The sequence below is a fragment of the Fusarium subglutinans genome (genome assembly GCF_013396075.1).
Source record: "Fusarium subglutinans strain NRRL 66333 chromosome Unknown NRRL66333_c0000090, whole genome shotgun sequence".
Classification (NCBI taxonomy): Eukaryota; Fungi; Ascomycota; class Sordariomycetes; order Hypocreales; family Nectriaceae; genus Fusarium; species Fusarium subglutinans.
Window position 1 is genome coordinate 99504 of NW_023502153.1, and position 15681 is coordinate 115184.

At 48.6% G+C, this 15681-nt stretch overlaps 7 protein-coding genes across 7 annotated transcripts; 5 read left to right on the forward strand and 2 right to left on the reverse strand.

Annotated features, from left to right (window-relative positions):
- Positions 1 to 1374: 1374 nt before the first annotated feature.
- Positions 1375 to 2193, forward strand: FSUBG_7241 (uncharacterized protein; the record flags this gene model as incomplete). The annotated part of the gene is made up of 1 exon (XM_036685526.1): positions 1375 to 2193. The coding sequence occupies one exon, from the start codon at positions 1375 to 1377 to the stop codon at positions 2191 to 2193; it is 819 nt and encodes a 272-aa protein (XP_036537251.1).
- Positions 2194 to 2503: 310 nt separating this feature from the next.
- FSUBG_7242 (cold sensitive u2 snRNA supressor) lies at positions 2504 to 3718 on the reverse strand (the record flags this gene model as incomplete). Its single annotated transcript, XM_036685527.1, has 2 exons — positions 2504 to 3367; positions 3449 to 3718. 2 exons carry the CDS (start codon positions 3716 to 3718, stop codon positions 2504 to 2506), a joined length of 1134 nt encoding a protein of 377 aa, XP_036537252.1.
- Positions 3719 to 4360: 642 nt separating this feature from the next.
- On the reverse strand, positions 4361 to 5844 carry FSUBG_7243 (oocyte membrane protein; the record flags this gene model as incomplete). The annotated part of the gene is made up of 4 exons (XM_036685528.1): positions 4361 to 4916; positions 5118 to 5610; positions 5663 to 5732; positions 5794 to 5844. The coding sequence occupies 4 exons, from the start codon at positions 5842 to 5844 to the stop codon at positions 4361 to 4363; spliced, it is 1170 nt and encodes a 389-aa protein (XP_036537253.1).
- Positions 5845 to 6259: 415 nt separating this feature from the next.
- Positions 6260 to 7287, forward strand: FSUBG_7244 (elongation factor 1-beta; the record flags this gene model as incomplete). The annotated part of the gene is made up of 4 exons (XM_036685529.1): positions 6260 to 6299; positions 6371 to 6410; positions 6624 to 7006; positions 7058 to 7287. 4 exons carry the CDS (start codon positions 6260 to 6262, stop codon positions 7285 to 7287), a joined length of 693 nt encoding a protein of 230 aa, XP_036537254.1.
- Positions 7288 to 7943: 656 nt separating this feature from the next.
- Positions 7944 to 8700, forward strand: FSUBG_7245 (DNA replication complex GINS PSF1; the record flags this gene model as incomplete). Its single annotated transcript, XM_036685530.1, has 3 exons — positions 7944 to 7970; positions 8023 to 8546; positions 8607 to 8700. 3 exons carry the CDS (start codon positions 7944 to 7946, stop codon positions 8698 to 8700), a joined length of 645 nt encoding a protein of 214 aa, XP_036537255.1.
- A 1389-nt stretch (positions 8701 to 10089) lies between these two features.
- FSUBG_7246 (sulfate transporter) lies at positions 10090 to 13555 on the forward strand (the record flags this gene model as incomplete). The annotated part of the gene is made up of 5 exons (XM_036685531.1): positions 10090 to 10315; positions 10378 to 11067; positions 11119 to 11261; positions 11311 to 11857; positions 11913 to 13555. The coding sequence occupies 5 exons, from the start codon at positions 10090 to 10092 to the stop codon at positions 13553 to 13555; spliced, it is 3249 nt and encodes a 1082-aa protein (XP_036537256.1).
- Positions 13556 to 13938: 383 nt separating this feature from the next.
- FSUBG_7247 (uncharacterized protein) lies at positions 13939 to 15033 on the forward strand (the record flags this gene model as incomplete). Its single annotated transcript, XM_036685532.1, has 1 exon — positions 13939 to 15033. The coding sequence occupies one exon, from the start codon at positions 13939 to 13941 to the stop codon at positions 15031 to 15033; it is 1095 nt and encodes a 364-aa protein (XP_036537257.1).
- Positions 15034 to 15681: the final 648 nt, after the last annotated feature.

Sequence of the window (15681 nt, forward strand, 5' to 3'; positions counted from 1 at the left end):
AATCTTAGGTCTCAGAACTGACCAGAGGGTACTGACCTTTTAGACCAGATGGAGCAATTTATCAGCACTTTATGATACTCAATTGTCAAAGTTAGAGTAACTTGTTGATGCTCAAAATCGCGAGTTGCTCAAATGATATGTGCTCCTGGGTATTACCAAAAAATAAAATAAAAAAGGCACATCAAGTATAGAGAATTGGAACAGTTGTTATCTCGCTGCTCCTTAGACCGCTCTTGGCTGTGATTGACCCATGATGGGAGCTCCGTCATTCGCTAGTCTGTTTTGTTACGGATCCGGTTGTTGCTGAGCAACGGTCCGCTTGGGCTTAGCTGCGACGTCAGCTCAAGATGTACCGCCAAGCATGGATGACAATCAGATAGCCGCTGACGAGCCAAAGACTGTTTATTATCCGTAGATGCATGGATATTGTGAGGCCTTCCATGGATTGAGTTTCCCAGGGTCTTTCGGCACATGGTCTTGCACGTTTCCCAATGCCCGTGTGACTGATTGTATTGATCAGTGCAAACTGACTGCCTCAGCTTGAGCTATGAATCAAGGATGAGGAATGAGATGAATAGGGAAACGCCTGAGTTACTCTCCTAATACTTTCTTGTCCAATTCCATGCAAATGCACAAAAACCTGGTCGCTCGCTTGGCGTTTAGATAGCGCGAAGATATTATTCTGACCACCATCACAGGGCTTTGTCCAGGGTAGCTTTGACGATCTTGTAGTCAGACACAGTCAAGTTTCACAAAACACTCAATCAAATAATCCTATGCCGTCTTAGCCTTTCTCATTGAGATCCGATACGCCGCTCGCCAGTGACATAATGTTATCCTATTTGTCGGAAATTACAGAGCCACGACAATGTGTAGCTTCAATTCAACGTCATGTCCCGCCGACGGCTGCAGCGCATATCAATTCACTACCGTTTTAACCAAACAGATCGATCAAATCCAAGGCTTGTTTTGCAGCTCGCTACGGTGGCTGCCAACACGCCTGTCGGAACGTCGGGGTTGGGTTGGTTAGTTGCGACGCTGGCTGAGCATCATATGACGATCCCCTCTTGTCGCTTCTTTCACCGTCTCCAATTCTTGACTTGACCCTGCCCTGTAAGACTCGACTGTTGTCTCAGGCAATTTATTTAAATACTGCAGTGCTTCACTCTCCGATTTCATTCGGAAGAGGTCGACCGTTGTAAATCGTTATATAAGTTGAAATACGGCTCTCATCAGTATCACACACATCACACTTACACGACTCTCCAACACCCCGCTCTCCAACTACATAGCGGCATTGTGGTCGCCAATTTGTCCCACACAGGCCCCCTTCATCTTCAAAGAAAGAGGCTACTCTGCCCTTTTTATCTCAAGATGTCATCAATTGCAATCGCTTCAGCCGAGACCTTGTATTCTCCTCCTCCCGATCTCCAAGGCGAAGCTGAACTGGAACATCTTAAGATCTCCTATGCTCTTCGCCAGCAGCCTGTCTCCGTAACTCTTGATGGTAAAACCATCTTCTTGTCGTCCCTGATCCTAGTTCTGCTTATTCACTTCCTTGACCCATATCACGCCGAAGTACTCATTGCTCTGTTTCCAATAGTGCTACTTGTGCACAACGACTACCAGAATTTCCTCAACCTTGGCCCTGGTGGCACGCCCTCCACTTTCAGCGGCTACCTGCGTATATCATGGTTCCGTCTTTGGGCTCTCAGCGACCCGTTTGCGGCCCCGGAGCCTGACCCTATGCGTCTCCCAACATCAGGTATCCTCCGACGCCAGCGTCTCCCATACCGTGCAGGTCCTCGACCTGTTGTTGCTGGCATAGCACCCCAAAGACAGCTTGATCAGCATGGATCTCGAGTATGCTACCGAGCTCTCCGTTGGTCCATGGCCAAGTTGGCAAATAGGAGCCCCAAGAAGTTTGGCACCGAGAAGTCGTGCATAGAGAAGCATGGGTTGGCACTGTTTGCCAGGCACCCAGTACAAACGAATTGCCAGGGCGAGATCTGCCATGTTCATGACTCAGACCACTCCATGCATATGTGTTTGCACCCGGACGATATCAGGGAGGTGTTAGAAAAAGGCTGGGGTCAGAGGCATCCACTCGCTTGGAGAAGCCGGTTCCTCAAGAGCCCCGTCTCCCCAGACTTTGTCATGGTCTATGCACCACGAGGTGAGACTTGCTTCTAGGCAATTGGCAAGAAATTGCGACCATGAACAATGGGCTGACAAGACTTTCATTAGATGACGAAGAATTGCAGGTCATCTGCAATATTATAGAAGCTGCTATATGGTACACTGTCGCCGAAGAACTCGAAATGGGGATCTGTCCAAAACCCACGTAAGTCTACATCGAGTTTGGCATATAGATGCGAGGAGGGAAATGCTCATATCGTGAGAATGAATCATTGCCTAGGATATGGCTTCTAGTATCAGAGTTGATGGGTATCTTACAACGTAATAAAATCTTCTTCCAATGCCAACATCGGACGTAGACCTTCTAATCTGAGTCTCCCTGGTTCGTATTGTCCTTCGATTGCTTGAACTTCTCTTTCCCTGTCGCCAGGAAAGCTTCCACCGTTCGACCATCAAAACTTCGACCATGCATGAGGTTGATACATGCACGGGCTGAATCCGCATCTTTGAACTTGACTGAGACTATGCCTTCTGCTTCTTGGTCGAACAGGACAACATTTGTCACTGTACCCAGCTTGGCACATTCTTCCCGGATGTCTTCCTTGATCTCCAGCAGGGCAGCAGGGTCCTCCTCAAGCTCTTCCAGCGTAAACATATGCCGAAGAATCACAAGCTTGTCCCACTTGGTCGCCGCCTCCGGCTGGCCCGGGTAGGGCGCGTCGTCATCCCAGTCTGCCAGCTTCGCGTCGAGTTTCTGAGTCTTCCTGATGATCTTTTGCCTGTCGCGATCCTTGTTCTGTGGTTTTCGCTCAGCTGTGACATCCCCCTTTTCCCCACCTGCACCACCTTCCTGGTCGTATTTAACTTTTTTGTAACTCGAGTCTGCGGCCTGAACGCGTATCCGCCCTTCACGTGTACCACTGGGAGTGATTCTGAAATCTGTATCATCGAGAAGCATAATGGCCATCTCTACGCTCTGGGGCTTGAAGAAGACGATCAGCGCGTCGCCCTTGAAGTTGCCATCTGAGTCGGTGTATAGTTTGATCCGTGGTGCTCCGCTGTCAATTTCCTCTGCGATAACGCCGCCCTTTCGAGAGAAAAGATCGTGGACTTCCTCAACTGTTGCATCAGTAGGTAAACCTGTGACATAGATCGCTGTATTCTGTTTAGGCTGCTGGGGTGCCTTTTGTTTCTTGTTTTGTCGTGAAGGTTTACTGGGTTCGGGAGTCTACTCAATAGTTAGCTTCAATGACCTTTTCGTAAACACGCATGGAGACAGTTTCGACAGCGAAGCGATGTTTGGACGTACTTCAGAACCATGGCTCGATTCATTCTTGCGTTTTTTTGCTCCACCATCTACAGTATCATGCGATACAGATTCTGCAAAGTCATTGAATGCGCCAGCCGTTGGTGGTTCCAATGGATTCTCATCTGCAAGCACCCATCGCTTGGAATCGGCGTCAAACTCGTATTCGTTGCCATCATCGTGAACTGCAATGAATTTCTGGTCAAGTTTGGAAAATGATATGCGATCATCGCTGTCGAATTCACGGGGGTCCGTAGGAAATGAGACATCCATCGTCGTAACACGAGACCGTCCAAGCACGTTAGGGGGGCTTTTGAATGAAGTAGTGACTAAAGGACCTTGAGGTGTAGGTTGTATTTTGGTTGTTGATGAGCTTAGGTAGGTAGCTTGAAATGTTACCCTGAGAAATAGTGCAGTACGTCAGTATGCGTCTAAGGTATGTGTACCTATAGGTAAGCTACTAGGTAGGTACCTTAGTACCTAGTACTTACCTTACCTTATCCTCGTGGGGCCAACGACAGGACCGCAGGCTCCACCTTGAGTAAATACCTACCTCCTACCTATAGGCACTTTGGTACTAGCTTTGGTACTAACACAGACACATAACTGCATCTTACATAGGTAGGTACTACTAGAGGTAGGTACTCGGTAGATATAGCTCTGATATCGACAGCCCAATAGTATGAGTGTTAAATTTATATTTTGACCCATGTTAAAATCATGGATATATTTTACTTATGAATCACCAACAGAGATTGGGACAAATGGTCTAATGTCTAAAATTGGTTTGATGCTAGTTACTGCCTACCATGCATTAACCTTCATCAAGATATCTCAAGTATTGCTTCTTTCTTCGTATCGTTAGGGAAACCAAGCCCATAGTCAAGAATATACCTTGCGAGGATGCGTCGCCATTCATTTCTTCTCGTCCTCGACTGTCTTCTTAAGGCCATTCACGAATGCCTCAATAGCTTGGCCACCACCCAAAGGCATGCCGCTGCCTCTTAGGTATCCTCCATCTTGGACCTTTACATCAAGAGCATCCGCAATGCTTGGCAAGCCACCATCCCGTATGGCCATTGTCAGACTTGCCAGGGCTTGATTGAACTGGGGACTTCTCAGAACCTTCTTCAACAGCGTCCGCTTGTCGTCCAGGGATAATGAGGCTTTTGCATCCTCCACAGCCGAAGCTGACGGCTCCAATTTCCCATCAACAGAATCTGTTGAGCCACTTGCAAGGACTATAACGGTAGGGGGGAGAAGGCTGATCAATGTGTCTGTGAACTCTTCTGTAGCCGAGTCAACCACAGGGATTGTGATGGAAGTGGGAAGTAGGTGGTTGAGATGAGGGTATGCCTTGTCGGTAATTTGCTGCTGCTGTCTACCGGAGAGCCCTGACGGGCCTCGAAGGCTGTCCAAAAAGCTCTTCACAGCGGCAGCGGCATCGGCATCAGGGGCAGATGAAGAGGCCCTGGAACAAGGTCAGCACAGTCACATTTTAGAGTTGATGCCACAGATCCAGCGCCAGGACACTAGTTCCCAATTCTCCTCTCACAGTGAAGAAATCTAGTTTTACACAGTTGACCTGTTGTCCCAGATCTGTGATCTACAACCCAAGCCCATCGCTCGCTAGCATGCCATCCAATTTAACCATGCAAAGGGAATCACCTACGCTCTAGCACCATCAGCTCCGCCCTCTCGTGAGCCCTCGCCCTCCTCTCGAACGTCTCCACCCGTAGCGTCAGGTCCTGCGCCTCCGCTGCCGCTTCCTCGAGGTGCACGGTGGGTATCGGCGTCCTCCATGGTCTCATCCTCGTCGTCGGGTCGGTTGTCGTCGTTGCGGAGAGCTGACAATTCCTCAGCTACATTCACCTCCTCACCCTGTAGTAGCTGATGGACTATTTCGCCAATCTTGCGATCACGGGGGCTGTAGTAGGCAGGATCTCCGTCTTCGGCCTGAGGCTTTGACTGAAGCCAGAAGAGATATCGTTGGGACGAAGAAGTAAACTTGAGGACGAAAATACGACCGTTGGTCTTGGAGGTGGGCTCGGAAGACGATGTGTATTCGTGAGGAGTGAAGCTGCCGTCGCCAGGGACCATGATCAAGTCAAGTTCAGGGTTGTCGAGGGGTTCGCTTCGCTTGCGCCAGCAAAAATGCACGAGATCTGTCCTGTCATTAGCTATGCAGCATTGGTAAGGGCGAACTTGAAAACTCACCATCTTCAGAGTATAGGTAGATATAACCCGGCTCAGGTTGCGGCTTCACTTTGTAAGGCTTAGAGGAGGCCTGGAGACAAGTGAAGTTAGTACATGCTCCTACTAATTCCTGGGCACTGGATGAGACGCACATCAACCTCGCACTGGCCCGCTTTGAAGGTGATAATTGGTGAGATTGGCATGTTCGGAAATTTTGGACGTGTGCCGGAAGAGACAAAATTGTGGTGTGTTGGGAAAAGGTTATACAACGACTTGATTCACAAGGCGGCAGAAGCTCTTACGTCGTCCAGCTGTGATATGTATACATAGAGTTACCTAAGATAGGAAGCTTGGACCCACCTACACCTTACCTTAAGGTAGGTAGCTCAATGACGCTCGTACCTTAGAGCGGCTAGCGGAGAGAATTAATCCGTTACTTTTTCCGCCCCTCACTTGGTCTTCGGTGGTGAGCCCCAGTCAAAGCAGATTAGGTGAAAAATCTCATAAACCCCACCTGGACATCGACCAGACAACCCATTTTCCTTCTCACATCTCTCCCAGCTCTACAAATACCCAACCTTTCTCTTCTTTCCGACTTGACTTTTCACATCCTTCACAATGGGCTTCACCGATCTCATTTCCGATGCTGGGCTTTCCGGTATGTCCCTGGCCTCATGGTTTTCTTGCGCCTCTCTTTTCCGCACCATGGACACTGACACCTGAAATCAGTGCTCAACAGCTGGTTGAGCACCCGCTCTTACATTGTTGGGTATGTATTGAACTGTTCCAAACTTCACACAATCTTTCTCCCTTTCCAAACATCTATGATGAGACAAATTGGTCCGTGTTTCGGAGGCGGACTCAAGACCCGCCGTTTGACGAAACAACAAGCACTTGTGCACCTCTGAGCAGTTTTCAAAACACCCTATTTTTTTTAATAATAAAAAACGAATCGAGATTATGTGCTAATACATCCTCTCAGCCAATCTGCCTCTCAGGCTGATGTCGCTACCTTCAAGGCTCTCTCTAGCGCTCCCGACGCTGAGAAGTACCCCCACGCCGCTCGATGGTACAAGCACATTGCTAGCTACGAGAGCCAATTCGCCACCCTTCCTGGTGATGCTGCTGCTCCCTACACCACCTACGGCCCTGAGACTGCAGAGGTGACTATTAACCCCGCCCAGGCTCCTGAGAAGGCCGAGGGAGGCGATGACGACGATGTCGACTTGTTCGGCAGCGACGAGGAGGAGGATGAGGAGGCCGCCCGCGTCCGTGAGGAGCGTCTTGCTGAGTACAAGAAGAAGAAGGAGGCCAAGCCCAAGACCATCGCCAAGTCCGTCGTCACTCTTGACGTCAAGCCTTGGGGTATGTTTCCCCCTTACTCCTTTCAAAAATCCCTATGCTAACGATGCTCAGATGACGAGACCGATATGGTTGCCCTCGAGGCTGCCGTCCGTGCTATTGAGAAGGACGGCCTCGTCTGGGGTGCTTCCAAGCTCGTCCCCGTAGGCTTCGGTGTCAAGAAGCTCCAGATTAACATGGTTGTTGAGGACGAGAAGATTTCCGTCGCCGACCTTGAGGAGGAGATTCAGGAGCTTGAGGATTACGTTCAGTCCACTGACGTTGCTGCCATGCAGAAGCTATAAAAAGTCCACATACACTACGTCAAAATTATGATGAGGCACGAAGGCGAGGACTTATGACCAATGGGATCTTATGACTTCGAATGAGCTACGTACAGGTGGAAAAGTCATGAATCCTACCCCATCGTACCGACCATAGATTATGAAATGAAAACAAATATGACTGAGCATAATAATTGTTACCAGGAGCTTCAAGGATGTTGCCCCCCGCAAGTTGCAGCCACTCGTAGGTGAAAAAGCATCCACGTTGATGAGAAGGGGAAAAAAAGGTCCTACCCCACTATTGTCAACCCCTCTGACTCAGGGGAATGTGAGGGGTCTTGATGTTTGGAGTTGCAACCACCTGCACCTACCTTAGTACCTTACAGCTTACCCAGTTGATGAATCGTATCGCTTTAAGCCATATTATAGCGGGGTACAACTCGACTTGTCGCACGTGTCCATGCATTTCGCTACCTAGTCGGGGTCAGGTCAACTGTCCCTACGTTACCGACGCGACATAAGAATTCTTTTGTTCAAAACAAAAGTGAAGATGTCATTGCCTGGAATATAGTTCGGCCTGGCAATCCTCGATCACTCGCCTTACTTGATTAATGCGAAAGACACGAAAACAGCTTCTAGGATACCGTACACACTCATAGACCTGGGCCAGGTGCATCATGTATGGAGATTTGGGCAACAAGCTGGTATTCCTTTTGTCAATACACTCCTGACATAGATCTAACCTATAGACGACAGGTCCAACACGCCAAAAGAACCCAAAATCTGACCCATCTGCCACCTTACCAGACCGAAATTGTCCGAGCGGTGACACGAGAAGTGAGAGACCTGGACAAAGATGTAGCAGAACTTCTTGAGCCGTTTCAAGGCTCATTTGATCCAAGCGCCGACCAAGATATTGCTTGCACTCTGCTAGTTAATCACCTTTCGATGCGAAGGAACAAGCGTTGCTTGCTCGCGTACCACCGGACACGGACAGATAAGCTTGAAGAATTGGTATGGAATGGATCAGACGTGGTAGATCTGTCTGGGCAACAAATACGGGATCCTGCGAGTGCTTCCGGTGCGGGCGGCAGCGATGCATCAAAGAGTAGTCTCAGCCCTCAAGAGGAGGAATATGTCAGACAGTACAGCGACCTGTTGGCAGCCTACAAGGGGCAATGGACAGACATCGACCTTACGGGGAGCCTAGAGCCGCCACGAGACCTGTTCATCGACGTGCGAGTACTCAAGGATGCAGGTGAAATCCAAACAGAGTACGGGTGAGTTGTGTAACACCAACATCACTTGTGTCTCATGCGATCAACTGACCATGGAATCAGGGCTATAACGTTGACCAAGAACAGTCAGTTTTATGTACGCCAAGGGGACGTCGAGAGACTCATTGCACAGGGATATTTGCATAAGCTTGGATGAGAGAAAGCGGGGTCTGAACAAGTGATAGGGAGCTTGATGGCCGCATATTATTTCTAGTTGAGGTACATAGTATTATACCCTGCGTCATGAAGATTGACAAGATCACATGTCAATTTATCGCATTCATTCATGTTCTTTTCTCGTAAATATCAATTTATTAACTCGTAGCTTAATGCAGTACGCAAGCCGTAGAGGGCATTGACTTTTCAATACATTGGTCCAGGGAAGTTCCATCACTTTTCAATGGATAATATCAATGGATAATGTCTTCCGCAATGTTTGCCCACTTCAAAGGTGTAGTGATGGTGGAACCTTAAGACATCATATGTTTGGTGAGGAGATATACACAACCTCAGGACAACGAAAGTGATACGTCCTACGGAGTAATTAAGTTCTACTTGATTCCACGGAAAAAAGGCACTTAGCTCAATGCCTCAAGTTTCTTCTTACGGATCATGTTTAATCTAGAACAACATGAAATATAGATACATCGTCAAACTCTCAATCATGACTTGGTAATAGACAGGTGCACAAATAGGAATAGAACCTCATTGGGAAGAGGATACTCACGTAAACACGAAACCTAATTTACCTAACCATTGGCGTCTTATCATTTCTCACTTCAACCTCCCCTTGCGCTAACCAACTCGGCCCGTCTGGCGAGTCTCGGCGGCCGTTGCGACCAAGTTTGACATGTTTTTAGGCCGTGGCGATTGTCAGTGGGTTCTCGGGCAGCGGATCTTTCGCCTAGGTACCTATGCGGAAGAAAAAAAAAGCTGCAGGAAACGCAATTCATGGCTCATGACCAAGATTCCAGAACATATACATACTTCTGCTGAACGCGAAGATCAAGCCGGATTCTAGTAGCATCCGCGCATCACTGAAATGAGAAATTAAGAAGAAAAAAACATGCCATATTTAAGCCGTTCGTTTGTTGGCCGGTGACAGCAAAGCTAAGCTTTTGCGTGTTTTTCATGTATTTGTTGCCCTTTCGTAGCCCATAAACTGACTGGTTGTGAAAACTCGATGCGGGCGTATGAGCCTTAAGTTTGATAGTGTCATGATGCGACCCACATCGCTCTGATCGCCCTGGCCATTCAGTTGCGCTACACTGCGTTGCGACGGGTTGCGGTTGGCATTCGTCACTCCATTCCCTACGAAATCCTCGCCATCTCTCTTTATCGTGAAAGCTTCACTTGGAATGTTTGTTGTCTCGCTCACTATTGCTTGAAATTTCCCTTGTTTTTGAACTCCGGAGGGGAAGCAGAGGAGAAAAAGAACATTGAAAGATAGTCGACCGTCAACCTTGTGTATCGCTCATGCGACAGCGCTGAAGTGAGCTGCAACCCGCGCTCATAAGTGCTTTTGCAGCCGCCCAAAATTGATACGATGTCGTCGCCGCTCAATTTTACACCGTGGAGGAGAAGGGCTTTGAGTGCTGCTTCACAATCGGAAAGCGAGCAAGCTCAATTGCAACGCGACGAGCTTTCAACTTCTCCTGTTCAGCATGGCCATAGTCCCCATGTCCCAATTGCTGCAAGGCCATCCTCTAGCTCTGCAGCTCATAGAGAACCTATCAGATCTTTCATCCACGGTTCTGTGCGCGACGGCTTAGGTATACCGCATCCCATTCCTTCCTCTGCCCGCATTTTTGACTGATCCCTCCATCTACAACAGCACCAATTGATAGTGTTCAGAACGCTTTGTCTGTTCGACAGGACACTGCAGAGCTTGCGAATTACTTGCTCTCCGACCCCAAGACACAGCAGAGCTCGACCGTTCTCCAACGTGCAAGGGTCTCTTACCAGGACTCAATTGACTCAGAGGTTATTGACGACTCATCTACAGCCGACAACACCCGCTCCTCCAAAACAATCCTTGAAGTTTCCGAGCCTCCGTCTCCAGATGGCCTCGATGACGATACTGACGCGGATGCGGGACCGTCCGTACTGGCAAACCTCCTGAAGCGATCTCCTCCCCAATCGATTGCGCCAAACCAACCACAAGTCGAGGATGAGGAGCCAAACGGTGACGCACCTCGACCGGACGGGGAGCAGCCTCGAGTTGCACATGCAGAGGATGCTACGGAGCAGACCCCTCTGCTCACTCGGATAACATCCGCTGGCCAGAGGTCATACTCTGACATCGAGGGTCAAAAGCCCCAGACCAAACGACGGTGGTTTAGTGGTCTTGTGGAAGTCGGCAATACGATGGAAGAAAGGGTTTCCCAAGGAGTGGCCGTCGCCATCAACCCCAAGAAGTGGGATCGTCGTGCGCTTTGGAATGATGTGATCGTGACACCAACTTCATGTCTACCCGCCGTTGCTGTTGGCCTGCTGCTCAATATCTTGGATGCTCTATCATATGGTATGTTTTATAGGTCTTTCAAAGTCTATGCAAGACATCTAACAAGCCCAGGAATGATCCTCTTCCCTTTAGGAAAGCCAATTTTCTCCCACCTGGGATCTGCTGGAATTTCTGTTTTCTATGTTAGCACTATTGTTTCGCAAATAACATTTTCATCTGGTAGTATCTTTAAGGGTGCCGTTGGTTCGGAGCTGGTCAGTCGCACCCCTAAGTCAAAATGATGCCTGCTAACCGTCGTCCTAGATTGAAGTGGTTCCGTTCTTTCATAATATGGCTGCAAAGATCACTGATATCGTTGGGGAAGATAACCCCGATGCCGTGATTGCCACTACAATCGTGTCATTTTCCCTCAGTTCCATGATGACAGGTCTCGTCTTCTATTTCATGGGACGATTCAAAGTCGGTTACATGGTGGGATTTATTCCCAGGCATATTCTCATTGGCTGTATTGGAGGTGTCGGTTGGTTCCTGATCGCAACTGGGTTCGAGGTTTCTGCTCGACTAGATGGTAGTCTCCAGTACAACCTCGACACCCTCAAACAGCTCTCAGACCCAGCCACCGTCCCTCTCTGGGTTGTCCCCTTAGTTCTCGCCATTGTTCTCTTTTATGGCCAGTCTAAGATCACATCCAAATTCTTCCTCCCCTTATTTATTCTCGCGATCCCTCTCATCTTCTATTTCTTTGTCCTTGCATTGGATTCCTTGGACGTTGATATACTACGCGACCATGGCTGGATCTTTGAGGGGCCTCCCTCCGGGGAGCCATGGTGGTACTTCTATACCCTTTACAGTGAGTCCAATACCCTCTTCTCTGTTTTCACTACCAGACTAACCACTTGTTTCAGAGTTCAAACTTGTACGCTGGGATGCAGTCATCGAATGTGTGCCTGCTATGCTTGCATTGACATTCTTTGGTATTTTGCATGTCCCGATCAACGTCCCTGCCTTAGCCCTAAACTGCGGCGAGGATCATGCTGATCTAGACAAGGAGCTAAGATTGCATGGCTACTCCAATTTCTTGTCCGGTTGTTTTGGTAGTATTCAAAATTACTTGGTCTATGCGAACACGGTCTTCTTTATGCGGTCTGGAGGTAATAGCCGGCTTGCAGGTTATATGCTGGCCGCAGCAACTTTTGGTGTCATGGTCATTGGTCCATCACTCATTGGTTTCATCCCGGTTATGATGGTAGGCACTCTGATCTATGACCTAGGGTTCGAGCTACTGCTTGAAGCTCTGTGGCTCCCACGAAAGAAGCTCAAGCTCGCAGAGTATCTGACTGTTGTGGTCATTGTTCTTGTCATGGGCATTCATGACTTTGTCGTTGGTATCGGAGTTGGCATACTATTGGCATTCGTTTCCTTGGTTCTACAGACCTCTCATGTGTCAGCCATTCGTGGAAACTACTCTGGAGATATTGTTTCCTCCACTGTGCGACGCAATCCTTCTCAGCATCATTACCTGCATGAGGTCGGCCGACAGATTTATATCATAAAGCTTACAGGCTATCTCTTCTTTGGGACCATCGTCAGCGTTGAGGCAAAAATTCGGGGCCTCTTGGAGGATAGCGCATTCACTAAACAGCCGATCAAGTTCCTGATTCTTGATATGTGGCACGTTACTGGACTCGACTATTCCGCCGGCGAGGCTTTCAACACCATCAGCCGCTTACTCGACAACAAGGATGTCGTCCTCGTTTTGAGTGGCGTGGACTCGGAAACTCAACTTGGTCGCAATTTACGAGCTGTCGGACTTGGAAACGATGGTATCGAGGTCATGATGCTGCCAAATCTGAACTCTGCTCTTGAGAGCTGCGAAAATGAACTTCTGAAGACTTTGTACGCCCGACAGGAAGAGATGAACTCCCTGAGACGTATATCGGCACACTCAGCGCAGAATCTGGACGTGCCTTCCAACAAATCATCTGGCTTCTCCTCCTTCGACCCACCTTTCAATTCACCGCGTCGTAATCACCTTGCTGAGGCCGCTCGCGATGCTCTGAGCAGCGTGGAGGTACAACGTCCAAAGAAGTGGCAAAGTTTCAAGGAGCCCCTCCGCCTTATGCTCCAGGTCTTTCAGGGGTTGAGCGACAAGAACGAAGACTTTTGGTTTCCAGCAGCCTCTTACTTCTCTCGGCGTGAGATAAGTGCTGGAACTGTTCTGTTCCGACGTGGAGAGTCAGCTAATGGGTTCTACCTCGTGGAACGTGGGATTGTACGTGCCGAGTATGATCTTCCTCAGGGCTGGCTTTGCGAGAGTATCGTGGCTGGAACGACCCTCGGCGAGCTGCCTTTCTTCTCCGAAACGGATCGAACTGCAACTGCTGTCGTGGAGCGTGACTGCGTGGTTTGGCTGATGGATCGAGACCAGTGGGACAGAATACAGAAGAAGGAACCAGAAATTGGAAGAGAGCTGTTAAGGATATCACTGAAGCTGACAAGCGAGAGGATGAGTGCTATCACTTCATACATATTGACAACAGCGGGTTGAGTTCAATTGGCTCATAATATGTGTAAATTCATATCTAGCTATCGATTTCTTCCACGAAATCTGAGAAGACGGGATTTAAAAGATCAACACGCCTGAAACTTGAAGCGTTAGTCAGCCACATCGGGGTAGGTATTCTTTTTAGTTGAGCAGTTGGATAGGCATCAATTTTACTTGCATATTGAAACACTCCCTGCCTTTGAGGCTCTTTCTCATGAGTGTCCAGAATTTTGTATAGCCTTTCACCAGAGTTCGGAGAGTCAAGTCCTCAAGTTCTCCACCAATTCGCCACCCGAATCAAAGGGCGTATGACATTGAACAAGAATTACTTGTTCAGATATTATATTTGACAACGTTACTCTGCCATCAACACCTAGTCACCCAACATGCCACAAAGCATAAGGTCTATACTCGGCAAACCAGGTCGAATTGCCAAACCTCTAAAGACATCACCGCCCTCTCGTAAACGTCCTGACTCAACTCCACGAAGACCGACCTCCAAGTCCAAGCATCAGGACAATGATCTGTTTCATGATAAACTAAACGACACTGGCCTAACCAAGATCTTGGAGGAAGAACTTACACTGAGAGATGTCGTCCAAGCGATGCGATACATCCGTGCTCGGATGTTTAGTCCCGTGCCTCAAACAGGTTTCAACTCAACACGAACTGCTGAGATTCTTAACTACCGCGCGACTACGGCACCTCTCGTTACCGTAGGCCATCTCAATGCTATTCTCAGTTCACCAGGAAAAGTTGAACGGGAACTTGCAGAATTAGCGATAAATGGCATAGTGCGCAGAGTGAGAGTTGAGAGACGAGGAGGAGGAGGTGAAGCCTTGATAGAGATGACGGACTACAACGAGATGCTAGGCAAATCATCACTACGTGAAGAGACAAGGAAATCATTCAGAGACTTTCTGAGAGACAACCCATCTACGCAGATACTGTATAAGGGTGCACTGGAAAACACACAGGCCGACGAGCTTGTTCGTGCGGGCTTTCTCACAAGCTCAACACCTTCAACACCAGAAAGTACTCTCGATATTCGGCCAGAAAACCGGACGACGCTGACGTCAATTCACCATGTCTCACGCTTTGCATCAGGCACAGCCTCTGCTGTGGGCGGCCATAATGCTATTCATCTTGCTGGCGGTGGTGGAGGCGCCCCAACGCTTACACGCTCATCCTCGGCACAATCTGGCCTCCGAATATCAGTTCCAGGTCATGGCCGACATCTGAAGCTGGCGACCGCTACCGTGGACTGGGTTCGAGACTCCCTACGACGAACGCGTTGGGGAGAAGGGCCAGAGAGCTGGTTAAAGGAACGATTTGAAGGTGGTGGGCTCTATGGACCGCGGTGGAAGGAATTCTGGGGTATTGAATGGTCCTGGGTCTTAGGAGAAGCCGTAGGGCTGGGCGTTGTGGAAGTTTTTGAGACGGGAAGCGTAGGAAGAGGAGTGAGAGCATTGGGAGGTTGATACGAAGCGTCAAAGAGTATACGGCATTGTATTTCGATTTTCAGTTTGTTGGCGCATGAGACTATGGTATTACTCGTGGAAAGCTTATTCTGGGACTCATTTGTACCTTTGCTTCAAGCAAAGATGATAACGGACTTCTGTGATGTTCTCAAGGGGGGAGACAGACTCTGTTTTAATGGATATATACTCAAGTCATAAACGTAGGCTTTTGGTTGAATCACCTACCAACAACAACAAGGCCGACTGGTTATGCACTATAATATGTGACCCGCAATAGCACACATAAGTACGGAGTACTCTGCAGTTATTGCTGGCGCCTTGATATGAGCAGGGTACTTATACGACCATGCATGAAGTGCTCTCACAATGAGCATCCGATTGGAGTGGAGTGGCTTAAGTGTGACAGTGGTGATTGAATTGTGATCCGACTGTGATAGGGAAGGCTTGACAGGCATTGAATCTAACTAATACTGACACTCTGTCTAAGCGAGGGCAAGGGTAGGTGTTTGTAAAAAAAAAAATGTTCGGAGTTTGGACTCTTCGTCTGTTCAAACTTTGTGACAGAACGCATACTAAGAACGATTTCTGTTTTCAAGACGAGCTTGTGATCAAGCCGGCCAGCATATGCATATTCATCTGGGACCCCGG